This window comes from Saccopteryx bilineata, chromosome X, assembly GCF_036850765.1.
Source record: "Saccopteryx bilineata isolate mSacBil1 chromosome X, mSacBil1_pri_phased_curated, whole genome shotgun sequence".
NCBI classification, from domain to species: domain Eukaryota; kingdom Metazoa; phylum Chordata; class Mammalia; order Chiroptera; family Emballonuridae; genus Saccopteryx; species Saccopteryx bilineata.
Genome location: NC_089502.1, coordinates 99,528,954 through 99,545,903, shown reverse-complemented (window position 1 = coordinate 99,545,903; position 16,950 = coordinate 99,528,954). Strand labels below are relative to the sequence as shown.

General features: G+C 50.9%; 1 protein-coding gene across 4 annotated transcripts; it reads right to left on the bottom strand.

Moving 5' to 3' along the window:
* Window positions 1-896: 896 nt before the first annotated feature.
* On the bottom strand, window positions 897-15,317 carry SUV39H1 (SUV39H1 histone lysine methyltransferase). Of its 4 annotated transcripts, none has more exons than XM_066249705.1 (6): window positions 15,211-15,317; window positions 11,926-12,071; window positions 9,257-9,919; window positions 3,134-3,280; window positions 2,923-3,052; window positions 897-2,220 (listed from the first exon to the last, which is right to left on the bottom strand). In XM_066249705.1, the coding sequence occupies exons 1-6, from the start codon at window positions 15,221-15,223 to the stop codon at window positions 2,072-2,074; spliced, it is 1,248 nt and encodes a 415-aa protein (XP_066105802.1). In that variant the 5' UTR covers window positions 15,224-15,317; the 3' UTR covers window positions 897-2,071. The 4 variants fall into 4 exon arrangements, with proteins under 4 accessions (XP_066105802.1, XP_066105801.1, XP_066105800.1 ...); XM_066249704.1 differs by lacking the exon at window positions 15,211-15,317 and adding an exon at window positions 14,136-14,353; XM_066249703.1 differs by lacking the exon at window positions 15,211-15,317 and adding an exon at window positions 13,741-13,909.
* Between the last annotated feature and the right edge of the window lie 1,633 nt (window positions 15,318-16,950).

The window sequence follows — 16,950 nt, the reverse complement described above, 5'->3', positions numbered from 1 at the left end:
CGGGAGTCAGTGATCAGGGCATGAAGGCTCTGAATAACTTAGGAGTATCCCAGGTTGCGAGGTCTTTGTGCATTTCTATCCCAGTCAATTCTGTGATGTTTGGGGCCCAGATCCCAATGTAGGAGGCAGCATTTAGGTCTTGCAGATCTTTCCGAGTCTGGGTCCCCTAGTCTCAGTGTAGCCTGTGTCCAGGTATGAGATCCCTGAGCTGTATGGAGATGTGAATCCCATATGTGAGGTCTCTGAGGTCTGGGCATCAATACCCAGGTGATACGGTCTGTGAGCTGTTTCAAGGCCTGTGTCCTAGGTGCTGTGTGTAGAGGTCACTGTTTATGATTGTCACCTGTGTGTCAAGTCTTTGAAATCTTTGGGGATCTGTGTCACAGGATGTGAGGTCTCTGAGCAAAAGCAAAAGGCACAGGCTCACATTCAGGATGAGGGATGATGAAAATAAGTATATTTGAAACATCATCTCCTTTTTCTCCACTTTCTACCCTGCTGCATATTCTGCAAATATTTGCAGAAAATGTAAATACAGTAAAAGCACAGACTTTTCTCTGAGTGGAGTAGGCAGGCTTTAGGTTGAAAGCCTCCAAGAGCCAGGAGGGTCCAGCTAGAATTGTATATTTCTATATTTCCACTGTATTTATTTATCAGGTTATCTTTGTTTATGGAAAGTGATAATGGTTTCTCCATTTTAGACAGCAATGGACTTAGTTTGCTTTTTCAGTGCATTTTAAAATTTAAGTATAAAGCAAGGTATTAGGTAGATGATGGTACAGGTGGTACCATATGGGGGGTATTCTAGTCAAATGGCTGAGGTTTGAGGAGTATGTTCCTGGGTGCCCCAGTTCCTAGCCTCTCACCTACATGAGGTCTCAATCCCCACACCTTGATTTGTTCAGACAACAATATCTTTTATTGATGCCTACCCCAGACGGGTAAGGCTGAGGAATATACAAGGGAGGATCAAATTCAGTCCATGCCTGAAAGTCAGTCTAAGGGAAGGGAGCACAGACACACAGACAGCCACACAGATCTGGTAGCAGGGCACACAGTCTCACAGAGGGGCACTCTGGGCACAGGTAGTCAGGGAAGGCTTCCTGGAGAAGACCTCACAGGGGAAGCAAGAGGTGAGGCAGCCATCAGCGCCGCCTTATGTACATCTGTGTGCAGGTAACTTTTGAGACTACACTTGGCCTCCTGCCACATAGGCCCTTTTCCTAAGATCCACCTCCACAGTTTTCAAGGCTTCCCTGAGACAATCTACGTGGACCAGGTGCTCAGCCCAGTGCCTGGCACCTCATCACCACCCCATCAATGCACACTTTTGTCCTACGTGCTATCTACAGCCTACCTAGGTCTTGCTTGATTCCAGCTCTGTGCAGTCCCAGCAGTCATCACACGCCGACAGGGCTCCCTGGCGCCTTCTGTGCACCTCAAGGGCAGAGCTCAATCCCAGTCCACCTTAAGGGTTTGGAGAGTCTGGACTGCCTTCCTCTCATTGGCCAGTGGGCCATGGGCATCCACTCTCCTTCCAGTGGCATGTGGGCGTCTACTTCTTGGATGCACAGCCTACATGTGAGCATAAGCAGAAACCAGTCCCCAGCCCTGCAGATACCCTTTCCTTTACCAAGTGGGCTGGGAAGTCTGAGCTCATGTCAGCCTGCCCTGGGGTAGTTTCCACACTCGTGGAGCATGTAAGGAAGATGACCTGCATCAGACCCCTCAAGCTCCAGAAAGAATCAAGTACATAAACATCTTTCTATTCTGGGCCTGGGATCACCCCTTGGACCTCCTAGATAGGCTATGAATCACAACTGAAGAAACTCCTGGTGTTAATGATTTACTTCTCAAGGTGGGAAGGGGGTTGTTAAGTACAACCCATGGATGGAGCTGGGACGGGAAGAGAGAATTTCTGGAAGTCAGTCCTCACCACAACCCTAAGCACAGGGCGGGGGGGGGGGGAACGGGTGGAGGCAGGCAGGAGGCCCTGACAGTCATTCTTTGACAGAGGGCAAGTGGGTAGGGGGTGGGTGGGATGGGTGGCTTCAGGCCAGTCAGTCTGGCCTCAGACTTTGAAGGGCGAGATGAGGTATTTGCTGCAGGATTCAGTCCCACACTTGCATTCAATACGGACCCGCTTCTTGGGGGAGCCAGGGAGCACAGCCAGGCCAAAGTTGGAGTCCATGCGGGTGCTCTCCATGTCCACGGGGTCCACTGTGAAGCCACAGCCGGGCAGAGGGAAAAGGACTTGTTAGAAGACCCAGGTGAAGTGTCCCGCTGCCCCTTTACCATGAGACCCAGGGATCTTGGGGGCTGGGAGTAGGTCTGGGATTTGGGTCAGGAGGGGGTCATGGAGTTGGCAGTTTGGGGCTAGGGCCAGGGCATTAAACTGGAGGGTGTTCAAATGTTAGGAAGATGGCCAAGGGTTGAGGGTTATGGGGGAAACGAGGCTGTCAGGGAGAAGCAGGAGGGCTGTGTCAGGCAGAGGTCCAGGAATGAAGGGTCACCTGGGCATCAGAGGGATATCTGAACTCTCCTGCCAAAGATCCCCTCTTGAGTGTCTCAGAGGTGGCTAGTTTGTCAAGTAGGGGACTGCTTGGAGGCCATAGGGTGTCCAGAGGCTTGGAATGAGGAAAGCCAAAGAGGGTTAGGAGCGGGGAGGGTTGGGGGGCTGGGGATATTCAGACAAGATTGTGGAGTCAGAAGGATCTTAACTTTCAAGCCAAACATCCTCCTCCCTCAGGAGTTTTGGGAAAAGTTGGCCCAAGGGTTAGGAATGGGGGGACTCCCAAAGGGGGTCCAGAAACCCGGACGGGAGACTGGGAATCAGAAAGAGCATCTTAAAGCTCCTTGGGGAGGGGTCCTTGTGTCCCATGTCATTGCATGCCCCTGACCCCAGTCCCTTGACACCCCCACCTTGCATGTTGTAATCAAAAGTGAGCTCCTCGCCTGCCCAGATGGTTCTTGTGGCAAAGAAAGCAATGCGGGGCAGCCGTTCATCAAGGTTGTCTATGAAAACGTTGTACACCTGGAGGTTGGGGTCACACTGGGAGAAAAAGAACAGCAGGAGGGTGAGGAGGGGCCCAGCCTGCTCCTCCCGACCCCCACCCACATGTGGGGTACCCACACTGTGGTTGACAAAGTGGGAGATGTTGCCATAATAGGCAGCATCCACGGTGTACACATCCTCCACGTAGTCCAGGTCGAAGAGGTATGTGGCACCCTGGCGGTCGTAGATCTGTCCGCGTCGCTCCGCCTCCTCTGAGGTAATGATCTGGGGAGAAGGTCATAAGGGAGGGGAATATTGGCCAAGAAGGCTCAGGAAAGCCAATACAGTGCCTGGCCCCCCACCCATGTGGCTAGCAAGCATGGACACATGCTAGTCAGGGAGGCAGAGGGTCTGTTAGCCCTTCTCAGGGGCCTGGGCCTCAACTGCCCACCACCCATCCCTCCTCAGGCCTCTGGATAGTCCAGGGAGTCAGTGGTGGGTGGAGGACAGCCACAAGGTCCCAGGGCAAAACAGTAAGCAGACAGACAGAAAGACACAGATACACTCCCATGAGAGACCCATAGGAAGACACAGGAGACCCAGATCAAGGGCAAGAATGAAAAATACCCAGGGATCAACAGAGATGGAGAGGATAGCGGGGAGAACAAGAAAAGCTGATCCATGCAAGAGGTCCAGAGGCAGCGCAGGACCCAGCATGGGAGAGGAGAGCTGGCACAGAGCCATGCACACAGCAGTGAGAAAGACAGCATGAAAAGCCCTGGGCTGGTGGGGAGGGAGAGACTGAATCTGAGACTCAGACAAGAGCTAGAGGCAGGAAGTGAGAAACGGACAGAAGTGTAATATGAAAGTCCCAGGTCTGGAGGTAAGAGCAAGACCCCTGAGAGTCTCAGATGCAAGAAAGAGGCTGCCTGCCGCCAAACACACAGAAGGAAGATGAAAAGAGAGATGAGAGCTCAGGTAGGAACCTCTCCCTCAGCCCTGATGCTGTACAGTGCCAACAACTGGGATTTAAGACAGCAGGAGGAATCTCTTCCTCCCTGGCGGGGCGGGGGCGGGGCTCTACTGACTTGGTAAAAAAAAGTTGCTCCGCCATCCTAGCCGTGACCTGTCCTTGCCTCCCACATAAGATGGATTCCCCACTCCACCCCCGCCCAGCCCAATCCCTCTCCCTCTCCATCCCTCTCCATCCCTCCAGTTCCTGCTTCCCTCTGGGGCTAGCCACAGCCTTCTGGTAATCCCGTGTGGCCAACCATGCCAGTCTCTGGGTGAGGCTCCCCCAGTATCCAAGACTGCCCATGCCTCAGCCAAGGGTCCCTCCAAACCAGGCAGATCTCATTCTCTACTCTAGGTTCCTGCCCAGCCCTCAAAAACAAGTGCCAGTAGTGTACAGCACACAGCAGACTCACAAGAAATGCCCTTTGCCCTTTTATTCTTTCTAGCCCAGCAACCTGCCTAGTTTCTGCACAGCAGTTGGTCCCACAGGCAACTAGAACACTCTCTCCTACCCCCTACCTTCTTCCTCTCCTCTCCTTTTCCCGGAGACTTGCTGCCCATCACCAGCCCCCTTCTGACACTGGACCCACCTTGGCCTCCTTCCTTGCTCACCCTCATGCCAACTAGTGGCCATGCTGTTTCTATCTTCAACTCCCCCCTTCTAGCCTTGACCACCCTCCGTTTTCTCCGGTGAGGATGGCCACACTAGTGTCCTGTCTCCTCCCTGCCTCTTACACCATCACCTCCAGCCTCTGCTCCTTTGTCAAATGTTAACACCTTTAGAAGACCAAGATTTATCCCTCAGGTCACACTGCTCACTGCCCCATATGCCCACTTTCCCTTCAGGAAACCTGGTTCCCCTGTACCCCAAATTTTTGTTTATTCACTCATTCATAGTAGATTTTTGAGGCTTATCCTTCGCCTGGTCCTAGTGCGCACAAGTCAGTGACTGCTGGAGGAGACACAGGGACCAGGCCAGGTCCCCATTCTCAGGGGTTCCAGTTGGATGGGGGAAACACAGGAATCAGGCTTGCCCTCAGAGGTCAGTTTAGTGGGGAAGTCCAGGGACCAGGCCCACTCCTATCCTTCACGGGTCAGTCTTGTGACAGACGGAATCGATATCCACAGTGCAAGAGTACTTAGGGTTCAAGGGCAATGGAAAATAGAGGCACCATTTAAAGCAAGCTGCATATCATAAAAGGGCTTTGACACCAGGTTGAAGAGTGGGGACCTCTCCTGAGGGACAGAACAGGAGGCAAGAAGCACTTTGAGAAGACAGCAAGGCCAGTCCCCCCGCCTCGTGGAGGACAGGCATTCTTGCAGCATCAGCTCTAGATGTTCCTCCCCTGTGCAGCCTTCCTGGTTCTCCCTACCCTCTCCGAAGCCCTGGGATCCAAGAGCAGCTTCTGCTGGGCTCAGGTCCATACAGGGTGGTGTGAGCCAGCTTCTTCCTTTCAGCCCCTTCCCAACCAGAGGGATTGCTCCACAATCTCCCCAGCCTCATCTTCCTGCCTGCTCTGCCCCTACCTGCTCCCAAGTCTCATCAGGAATGAGTCACACTGCCTGCCCTCCAGGGCACAAACCGTTCCTGCTGTCTTTTCAGTCCCACTCTGTAAGGGCTGGGCCACCCTGAGAACGCAGGAACAAATCAGTCCAGATCTCTCTGCTCCCTAGCAACCTTCCAGAACGGCTGGGGAAGATAAATGAGCTATAAACTGGCAGGTTGGAAAGGGTGTTGACATAAACAGGAACCAAAAAGACTCCCAGTATGATTACTGATCTGCCCCCTCCCAGATATATGGGATTCTGAATGTTCTTTCCCTCTTGCCTACTTCCTCATCTGAAAAAACAAAACAAAACAAAAAAAACAACCCCATCAGATCTGGCAGGGCACCCATTTTAGACACTTGGGATTTTTTTAACCCACTGATGGCTAGCTTGATGACTCTGAGCACTCTACCACACAGCTCGTGGCCTCCATTTTCTCACCTGTAGCATGGGGATGACAGTGACAACAATCCCAGCCAGACAGGGGCTGTTGTAAGGATTCGAAAAGATGAGGGGTGTGAGAGCTGTTTGTTTTTGTTTTAGTTAGGAACCAAACCGTGTTAGGAGCGCTTGAGTCCTGTATCTTGTCAAAATCTAAGCGGTTCCCTTTATTTTACATGCCCTTTTTCAAGAAAGGAGAAACTGCTGCTCATTAAATGATACGCCATCATTTAATTGAGACCCACCATCACCTCAGAGGTGTTAAAATATGAAGAAAACTTACGTTTTAGAATGGATAGGACAGGCGATCCTTCTCTGTTGAAGGTGAGGGTGCTGACAGAGGTGGGAAGGTGCAGAGGGGTAAGGGCAGCCCGTGTGGAGGGACTGTCGTGGCAGAGGCAGGAGAGTGCCCGCCAGGTCCAGAATGTAGGACAAGGTGGTGAACTGGTGGGGCTGTGTACCCTTGATTATATAACACCCAGGTAGGGTCTGGTACAGCACCATGTAATCAAATTTATTAGCGTTTCCACAATGAAATGTATGACTATTCATATCAAGTAGGATAAAAAGACTATAAACAGGCCCAAGTTAGGTCCAGTTAGGTTTTAGAGCCAGATGGGTTACAAAAAAACTTTTGGTTTTCTGAATTTGGGAATGTGATGGCTAACACTGATTGAAGACTTACTGCATACTGAACAGTGTTTAAGTGTTTCACACATGACGACTCATTTAGTTCTTACAAATGTAGGAGGTGGGTGCAGTTACCATTCCCATTCTACAGATTGGGGCACTGAGACACTGGGGGTGAAGTGATGCTGGTGCGTGGGGGAGCTGGGACTCAACCTTGGGCAGCTGGACTACAGAGGCCACCCGCCTACCTGCCCACGCTGCTTCCTCTCAGGGGGATGTGAGATGAGTTTGGCTCTGGTAGTGTTTGGGGGCCTCTGTTGCCATCAGAAGGTCCCACAGTTCTGAGAATAGTGGAAGAAGGCCTGGAAGTGGCTGAATGTAGCAGGAGGAAGGCTAAGAAATAGCTCAGAGAGAATGTGTGGAGAGTAGGAAGAGTGAAGACAGGGAACCAGAGGGCCCCTGGAAAGCCCCATCTTTACAGGGCAGAGGAGAAAGGACACTGAGGAAGAGCAGCCAGAAGTAACCTGAGGGCTGCAGACCCCTCCTCCTCACCTCAGGATCCTGTGTTGCAGACAGCCTTTCCTCGAGATCAGCAGTACAGGAGTGAGGCTAGACACACTACCTTCCCTGGACTTCCTCTAGAACTGCCGGGCTCCTACAGGGTCAGGGCACTCCTCCTCCAGACCACCAAAGGCTCTGGAGTGTGGGCATAGCCTCCTCCAGAATGCTGACATCCCTGAGGTGTAACATCTCCTCCCCACTGTTAGCATCCCTCAGGTCTAGACACCTCCTCCAGTGTCAGGACGCTGAGGGTGTGGACACTTCCTCTAGGCTGTCAAGAGTCCTCCTGGGTGTAGACCTGATCTCCTTTAGACTGTTATCCCTCTGGGGAAAGGACACTTCTTTTTCCTGTCAGGGCACTGTGGGTGTCGAGACTTCCTAAGGCAGACCACCAGGGTCCTCTGGAGTGTGGAGAGCTTGCTGTCATCCTCGAGGTCACTCTGGGATGTGGACACCTCTTCCTGCAGATTGTAAGGACCCCTCTGGGGTATGGCCACCTCCTCCTTCTTCCAGACTGTCAGATCCTTTGACGTGTTGACATTTCCTCCACCAGATCACCAGAATTATCGGGGGCATGGACATCTCCTCATCCAGACTGTAAGGGTCCTCTGCAGCGTGGACTGCTCTGCTTCTAAATTGTCCCTGCCTCCCAGGGCTACAACCCTCTCTACTTTATTGTCTGTCAAAATGAAGCCTCTCCTCTTCATCAGTGTCATTACTACAGTGTGCACATCCTCAGGGATGTGTCCCTTAGGCCAATTTTTGTCACTTCCCAACCACAGCAACCCCTAAGAAACCTGTGGAAATATGGAGGAATTTGGGGTTGTCACCATTCACAGGGCACTCATGGATTTAAATGGTCCAGGTCCAGAGAATGTTAAATGTCCCTTGATGCAGGAGATGGTCTTACATAACAAAGAGCTGTCCCCTGATGCACGAGATGGTCCTACATAGCAAAGAGCTGTCCCTTGATGCACGAGATGGTCCTACATAACAAAGAGCTGTCCCTTGATGCATGAGATGGTCCTACATAGCAAAGAGCTGTCCCTTGATGCATGAGATGGTCCTACATAGCAAAGAGCTGCCTCTTAATGCATGAGATGGTCCTACATAACAAAGAGCTATCCAACCCAAATGCCCATTGCCTCCCATCTTTAAACCTGACACTTGTTGTAGACACTTGCTAGTTATTCACCCAAATCCCTCGTTTTCCACCTGGACACATTGCTAAATCAAACTTCTCAGCCTCCCCTTGTATGGAGGTAAGGCCAGTTGACAGTACCAGCCAGTGGATGTGGACAGACGTGATGTACACTGTCCAGACTTGGCCTATTAGAAACTTGCCCCTCTGCTCCCTCTTGGCCAGCCTGCCAGGCAAGGCTGAGGCTGAGGCAGCCCCAAGGCTCTCAGGTATGGCGAAGGTACAAGAGGGAAAGAGCCTAGTGGCCACACTGCTGTGTGGGAGGACACTGCCCAAACAGCCACGCTAGCCTGTTACAGGAACAGACAGACTTCTAATGCGCAAAGCTACCACGACTTGCAGGTTGTCTGATGTGGCAGCTAGCCTGCCTAATATTGATGGGCCTTCTGCGGCACCCTGCAGGTCTAGAGGAGGGAGCACCAACCTCCGCAGCGCAAGTCTACGTTCTACTCCACACTGTGTTTCTTTTGTGCCGGTTAGTAAAAGGTGCTCTCTGGGAAGACACTGTTTAGCAATTAGATGGACCCTTGTAAAATGAGAAGTGCCTTTCCAGGTGACGCAACCCTGTGCAGACCACACAGCCTGTTAAAAGGAACACTGCCTGGATTTCAGTTCCCACTCTCCTCTTTGCTAAGTACCCTCACGAAATCAGCAGTCTAGAAGTGTTTCAATGTGCTTTTAACTTCCAGCTTGGAATCCTCTGCCCTGCCACGATATTACTTGCACTTGGCTTAAATGCCCTCCCCCTAACTTTCCCACAGGGAAAGCACGGAAGCTGCAGGCACACCATGATGAGAGCTGGGCACACACAGTGGGAACACAAGGTGGGAAGAGCTGCACATGCATGCACGGTCCTGTCTCCCTACCTCTCCCACGTACTCCATGACGAAGCTGTTCTTGCGGATCTTCTCCAGCGTGCGAACGCCCCAACCGCGCCCATCATTCGTGCGGAAGATGCAGAGGTTGTAGCGGATGCCCTTCTTTACCACGCGGTTGGGGCAGTCATACCCACAGCGGCAACGGGAGTTGCACTCGTAGATGGGCAGCCCAGCTCGCAGCCGCACCTGGCCCTGGTCATTGTAGGCGAACTTGTGCAGTGATGCCCCAGGGCAGCAGCCTCCTGCGGGTGCCCACAGGCAGTCCTGGCACTCGCAGCCCACGGCCACCTGATTGAGAGTGATACCCTCACCGACACGGTACTCGTTGATGTATACAAAGGCTCGCGGGGGGCCATCCAGATCCACCTCATTCTCCACGGTGATACGTCCCAGGTGGTTGCGCTTGGCATTGAGCTCCTGCTCCCAGAGCTGGAGGGCCCGCCTCTGTTTGGCTTTCTGCACCAGGTAGCTGGCCAAGCTCGGGTCCAGGTGCCGGGGTGGCTTTGACCGATGGTGCCGCCGGAGCAGCTCCCGTTCTAAGTCCTTGTGGAACTGCTTGAGAATGCGCACACACTTGAGATTCTGCCGTGGCTCCCAGGTACTCTCTGACTCTGGGTATCCACGCCATTTTACCAGGTAATACTCCTGTTCCTGTTGGGGGACAAGGGGGATGGGGGCCACCATAAGTGGCAAGACCCTTGGGCCAGCCTTCATGGGACTTCCATCCCAAAACCAATGGATAACACCCAAACTACTGCCCACCCTTTTCTGGAATGACTCCATGCATTGGTTAAAAAGCATAGGCTCTAAAGCCAGGATCACTAAGTTCAAGTCCTGCTCTATTCATACTATATATCTAAATTCCAACTTTTAATTTAATCGTCTAAACCAGTGGTCCCCAAACTTTTTTGGGCCACAGGCCGGTTTAGCATCAGAAAATATTTTCACGGACCGGCCTTTAAGGTGGGATGGATAAATGCACAAAATAAAATTATGCGACCGGCGTAAAATCTGTGGTATTTTAAATATAATTGTCGAACTTACGAGGCAAGCATCAAGACTGAGTCTTAGACAGATGTAACAGAGAATCTGGTCGTTTTTTTGTTTGTTTGTTTTTACAGAGACAGAGAGAGAGTCAGAGAGAGGGATAGACAGACAGGAACAGAGAGAGATGAGAAGCATCAATCATTAGTTTTTCATTGCGTGTTGCAACACCTTAGTTGTTCATTGATTGCTTTCTCACATGTGCCTTGACCGCGGGCCTTCAGCAAACCGAGTAATCCCTTGAGCCAGCGACCTTGGGTCAAAGCTGGTGGGCTTTGGTCAAACCAGATGAGCCCACGCTCAAGCTGGCGACCTCAGGGTCGCGAACCTGGGTCCTCCGCATCCCAGTCCTACGCTCTATCCACTGCGCCACCGCCTGGTCAGGCCATTTTTTAAAAATAAAACCTCGTTCAGACTTAAATATAAATAAAACGGAAATAATGTAAGTTATTTATTCTTTCTCTGTGGACCAGTATCGGTCCGCAGCCTGGGGTTTGGGGACCACTGGTCTAAACCTGCTCCCCTCTCTGTTTTCCCCATCATTAGCTCCCTCCCACTAGCTGCTAGGCCCCAACTCTTGGAGCAGTTCTTGACTCCTTTCTCCACTACTCCCAACATCTGCCCTCAGCAAAGCCTATCACCCCCCTTCAGACCACACCCAGAATCTGGCCACTTCCAACTATCCTCGCTGCCCCCACCATTATCGCTTGCCTGGACTGCAGAAGTAGCCTCCTCAGTGACCTCTTTGCTTCCACCTTTGCCCCTATAGTCTGTTCCCCACACAGCAGCCAAAGAGACCTTTTATTGTCGAGACGCAGTTAGCTATAGGACAAAGTCTAACTACATAGATTCTAGTTAGACGCCCTGGGTACAAATTCTGAACCTGTCACTCCCCAGCTGTGTGGCCTTGGACAAGTTATGTAATTTTGCTGGGCCTTAGTTTCCTCATCTGTAAATAAGGAAAAAGGCTAAAAAAAATTTTTTTTAGCATACATTATGCAGCATGTACTGTTCTAAGCAGCTTACAAGTATTATTAACTAATTTAATACTCACAATTCTATAGGTAAATACTAAGCATCCTCATTATAGATGAGGAAAACGAAGTACATAATTTGCATAAGTATCGTGGGATTACACAACCAGGATTTGAACCCAAATGTGCTAGGATCCAGTCTATTCTCTTAACTATCCTGCCCTCACCTCCTCTGGCCATGATAACAGTTCCCATTTCACAGTGTCGTTGGGGGGATTAAACGAGTTTCTGAGGGAGGTGCCTTGCACACTCACTGAGTGTTAAATAGCCATTAGCTATCCTCATCCCCACTCCTGGGCTTAGCAGCTCAATCTTTGCAACTGGTTTGTATTTTCAGGAGGTAGGAGCAGAGGCTTCTTCAGGAATTCGTCTTGGCTCCTGCCTCTCTCAGAAAGTCACTTGGTTTCCCCACCAGTAAAATAGGGATAAGAGGGCCTACTAATTCTATTTTTTTTAATCAAAGTAAAAAAAATAATAGAAAATTCCCTTTGGAGTCAAATGCAGACAGTGGGAAGCAAAAGAGCAGGAAACCAGCTTCCTTGAGACACCCCCGCCCGGCCATGGTCACCCGAGACTCACGCGGATCTTCTTATAATCACACAGGTACTCGACTTCAAAGTCATACAGATTCCTCTTGGAAATGCCAAGGGCAGGGCATGAGAGCTTGGCCAGGCGGCACAGGTCCTGTAGCTGATTCCATGAAGACTTACAGTCCACACTGCAGCCTAGGACAAGGAGTCCACAAAGAACATTACCTGGGATCCTGGCAAGGCCAGGGGTCAAAGGGTACCCCAAGTCCTCTCTGGGACTTCAGAAGGACTATCTCCGAGTCAGAGAAATGTAATCTATAGGAATTCCTAATGCTGAGAACTATCTACCACAGAAATGAAATGTGCTAGTTCCTTCAACCCCAACGTTCACTATCCAAGGCTACCTACCCCTGCAACAGCAGACCTCCAAGTGGGACCTGCTGCATGGATAGATCATCCTAAAGGAATCTATTCCCAGCATTACCAATGTCTGCAAAACCACCCTAGCGTTCAGGACCTAATCTTCCCCCCTCACTTAGCAGAGACCAACCTCTCATCTCAATAGGATACACTGCCCAAAGGGCATAGACGGGGTGGGGTTAAAACCTCCAGGGCACTAAAACTGGAAAGACTGGTTCAAAAGACCTAATCTGAAATCCCCGGGTCAGATGTGTTGTAAAAATTCAATTTTTTAAAAAAATTTCACAAGTCCAGTTCTAGGTATATCCCATACATTACCTAACACCACCAGTGTGGTCAAGTGCTTCAAGCAATAATCAAACACCTTAATAACTCTGCAGCAAAAGTCTGAATTTTCACATTAAATAGGAGAAATAAAGATGCAAGATAGTGGCATTGAACAGTCCCATCTTATAGTCTAGTTTTGCCATTGAATAGTGCCAAATTTAAGTTTTCAGGATTCTTTAGATTTTGGAATTATGAATAAGAGATTGTGGAGTGGTTAGTACATTAACATTACAAGAAGCCTCCCTGAATGAGATTAGTCTGGTTGTCTTAAACCCACAAGGTATATTTTTTTTCACAATGCATTCTGATTTTCTCTGCCTCATCCACATTTCTGTAAAGGGTAAAGCTTACTCAAAGGGATTCAGAAACAGGCAAAACTGTAATAGGTTATTGACAATGATTCCTTAAAATATACCTAGAACATTTTGGGGCTACCAAAATTTTTTGAGACAAACAGATTTTTTTAAATGCCTTCTGGTTCAAAGATTCAAGGCACATTCTTAATGTGCTTCAGAAGCCATTTTCTCAGATCATTTTACAGTACTCATTCCAAATGTAATCAGTCCTCATCCTATTAATATTTTCTATTTCCCATTTAAAAAAAATCAAACATTTAAACTCATGACATGTTCTAGACGTCAGCTAAGAATGTACAAGAGCGCTGCAAAATTATTTCGTTTGCAGTATCCCCCCCCCCCACTTAGCCGGGCCTAGTGGAGACTCGGCCTGTGCCCACGCCTTCCTCTCCCTGTGACGTCTCTTCTTTTTCAAACCCCTTAACTTGCATTTGAAACCCTACTCAAGAGCTCTCAGCTCCCATCTTCAGCTACTGGCGCAGCACTGACCACAGGTGGACTCTATCCTTCAGAGGCCCCCCCAACTTGTGGATCCCATCCTCCGCGCAGCTCTCCTTAGCCAGATGAGCCCACCCCCCCAACATCCTGAGAAAATCATCCCTTTTTTCCCTGCACACGGAGAGTCCAGCCCTCCCATTCAGAAAGCCCCTGCCCCTCTTCCAGAGGGAATACTCTCTACTGCAGCCCCTTCCCTCATCACGCCAAGGAGATACCCTCCCCAAAAGATTCCTCTATCCCCCGACGCTGGAAAGGAGGCCCACCCTTTTCTCTTCCCTCTTCTTCCGGCATCTCGCGTGGACACCAAGCGGGTAACGGTCACCGGCGGCTGATTTTCCCGCGCGCGGGCACGGCCTCCCGGACCAGCCACCCCCGCGCGCGCGCACGCGCCGTCCAGTTGCTTTTAGAGGCGCGCGCCCCCCTCACGAGTCCTCACTTCGCCCCGCGCCCGCTGCCTGCCGAAGCACGCGCCCCCTCCTCTCTGCCCCGCCCAGCATCGCGCACCAGGCCCGCGCTTCCCGAGCCCCAGCCTTTCGGCGCTGGGCTTCCGGCTCCCAGCTCCGTGGCATCGGTCGCCACGGTTCCGAGCCCGCGACGCTACCCCTCCAGCCCACGCAGCCCAGCCAGTAGGCCGGCGCCGCTGCCGCCACTACTTCACCTTTTAAATTTTCCGCCATCTTTCCCCACGGCTAACGACATTCGGGCCTAACCGGCCTCGCGAGAAGAGAGCTCGCGCGGGCGTGGCCGAGAACGCGCAGCCTATTGGCCGCACCGCACCGAGAGCAGTGACCGCGCGGACCAACCGGCGAGCCGTGACCGGACCCCTCCTGCCACTCCGCTCGGTCCCGAAGGCGGGTGCTCGCGGGCGCTTTCCCGGCGTGCGTCTGGACACCGGTAGAGGCAGCGGCTGCGGAGGTTGCCAGAGGCCCTGCCCATCCACCGGTCTGTCTGTCACGCTGTCAGCCAATCCCGTTGTCAGCCTGCCAGACCCGTGGTAGGGGGGGCGGAAATTCTTCGTTCTGCCAGACCCCCATTACCACCGTCTAGCAGCCCATCATGGCATTTTAACCCTGAGGATGCCATGACTCCCCTCCTACGATGGACTATGGTCCCAGACTGCTGCTCAGTCTCAAAACCAATCCAGAATCAAATCACACAGTGGATCAGTTATCATAACTGCCTAGTCAGACCCCGCCCACCATTCTCACCATCAGTCACTAGCAACAGCCATCCGTGCCCCCACTACCCCCCCCTCCGCCGCCGGAGTCCCGAGAAGTGGACATGCGTCGCTTACTAACAGCCACGCTGCTAGTCAGCCTGTCATTGCCTGAGACAATCCCTTCTTCACTGGCAGTCACTCAAGCAGCAGTTTCTCTGGCTACCCATGCTCTGGCACCTGCTCTGAATCTCCCTGGGGAAGTCATCTCACGATCCGCTCAGGAAGCCCCAGCTACCAGCCATGCCCTCCTTTAAGACAGGCCTGGCTGGCACTGTCAGCATCTCCTGTAGCCCTGTCAGGCAGTCACACTGTACACCATCAGGTGTCAGTGACTGTCATTCTCCCCTCATTCCCACAATGAGTAGGTAGTTTATTCCCTCAGAGCAAATAGTCATAGTAACTAAAGGTAGCATTAAGCCTCCAAGCCACTTGTCAGCAGCCTGTCGTTTTTCAGGGAGGCATACCCCCTATTGGACAGTATCCTCTGACCCATTAGGGCTGCTGTGATTCTAACCTTGTACGGCCATGGAGTCAGACAGCTGCGCAGCTCTTTCAGTTGGTCAGTGGGCCTGTGACTGTCTGCCCGCCCCTCATCATATTGTCAGTCAGCCAGGTAGCCATGCTTGGCATCCAACTGAGCACATGGTCTGTCAAGCACGCTGTGATTCGGTCAGTGTAGACAGTCACCAGAGACAGCTGCCTATCAGAGGACCACAGATCTGTCCATCAGCCAGCCTGAAATCCCCTTAGGCTAGACCTCCTTTACACTTCACCAGGCAGTATAATATCCAGACACTCCCTCTGGCCAAGTGTGGATTCCTAGCAATAAGTAATCCTTCCACAGCATCCTGCCACCATGGGTCAGGAGTCAGGCTGCCGGTCTTTTATACTGTCAGTCTTTTATGCTGTCAGACCGCCAGCCCCAGTCAGTCCCAGATGAGCTGTAATTATTAGCTATTCAGTAGTACCACACAGCATCGGGGAAATCTCATTGTCAGTTCCTGAAACTACCCCTATCCTTGTTGGTCCATGAGTTCTGTAGTCAACCAGTTATACAGTTAACCAAATGGTTATTCTGACTGCCTGTCAGTCCAGCTGTAAGCTGTTTAGAGAAATGACAGGTTCCATCAGCCCCTGATTGCCATGAATAGAACAACCAACAACATAAGCCCCACCATGGATTCCCCTTCTCTCCCTTATTCCTTCTAGAACAGAGTCCGATTCTAGTCCTCACATGCTCCCAGTCCTCCTGGTGTTATAATGAAACAGTGAGAAACAAACATCTTGCCACACAATCACAAAGCCAAATTAGATAATTAAGGAGCTCCTAGCTATGTGCGCGGACCACACGGAGGCCGAAGCTCTTCAAATCAATGCGGCCCTGACTACATTTGGAATTAGGTTTTATAGGTGGAATTATACACTAATTGAGAAATGGGGAGGGGAGAAAGCATAATGGGGAGGGTAAAACAAAGCAGTGAAACAAGCTTACTTACAATGTTTATCTATATACCTGCAACTTTGCAAAGCTAGCCCAAGGCCATAGCCTGAGAGACTGACCTCAAGGCCAGGAATAGGGAATCTTTCTTTTCTACACTTCACTGGGACAGGTAGGACCCTCACACACACTCCCAGGAGTCCAAGAGGCCTGTCCAACACATGAGAGTGGTTTAAAACATGACCTTTTTTCCACTTAATAATTTTTTAATACAACGTGTTGTTAGTATCCAGGGTTTCATGAAGAGGAGCCGCAAAGGAATGAGGCAGCAACAATACTGCAAGTGGAGGACCCCAATCTCTCCAGGATTGAGGTGACTTAGATCAGCTATCCATTTATTAAGCAAAAGCATGATATCATGCATAAGAAACTAACAGAATACAGTGTACAATTTTATTATTTAGTTTTGCAAAACTGATTAGATTGCTCTTGCCCTTTCTGAGACATAACACCACACCATCTGCTGTCTGATTCCTGATCTGCAGAAAGCTCCAGCAGGGCCAAGCATCTGCATCTTTGGGCCTCCCCTGGAGGTGACTGCCTTCAGTCGTGTATGTTTGGTATCGACCTTCAATTTCTCAGGATGGGAACAGAAAGTCACTGGATGCTTTGGCTTTCCTCCCGCAACAATGTTAAAGGAATTTTAATAGGAAAGAAATCTCTAGACACAACGTTGCCCTCTTCCTTTCCAGTTTTTTTATATACACATTTCAAATGTACCGTATTTCCCCATGTATAAGATGCACCATTTTTCGA

Coding starts and splice junctions, on each gene's coding strand:
- SUV39H1 (XM_066249703.1), bottom strand. CDS start 13,768: ATGCCGGAAGAAGAGGGAAGAGAAAAGG. Junction 3,281..9,256: donor TCATGGAGTACGTGGGAGAG/GTAGGGAGACAG, acceptor CCTTCTCCCCAG/ATCATTACCTCAGAGGAGGC. Junction 3,053..3,133: donor CCCACTTTGTCAACCACAGT/GTGGGTACCCCA, acceptor TTTTTCTCCCAG/TGTGACCCCAACCTCCAGGT.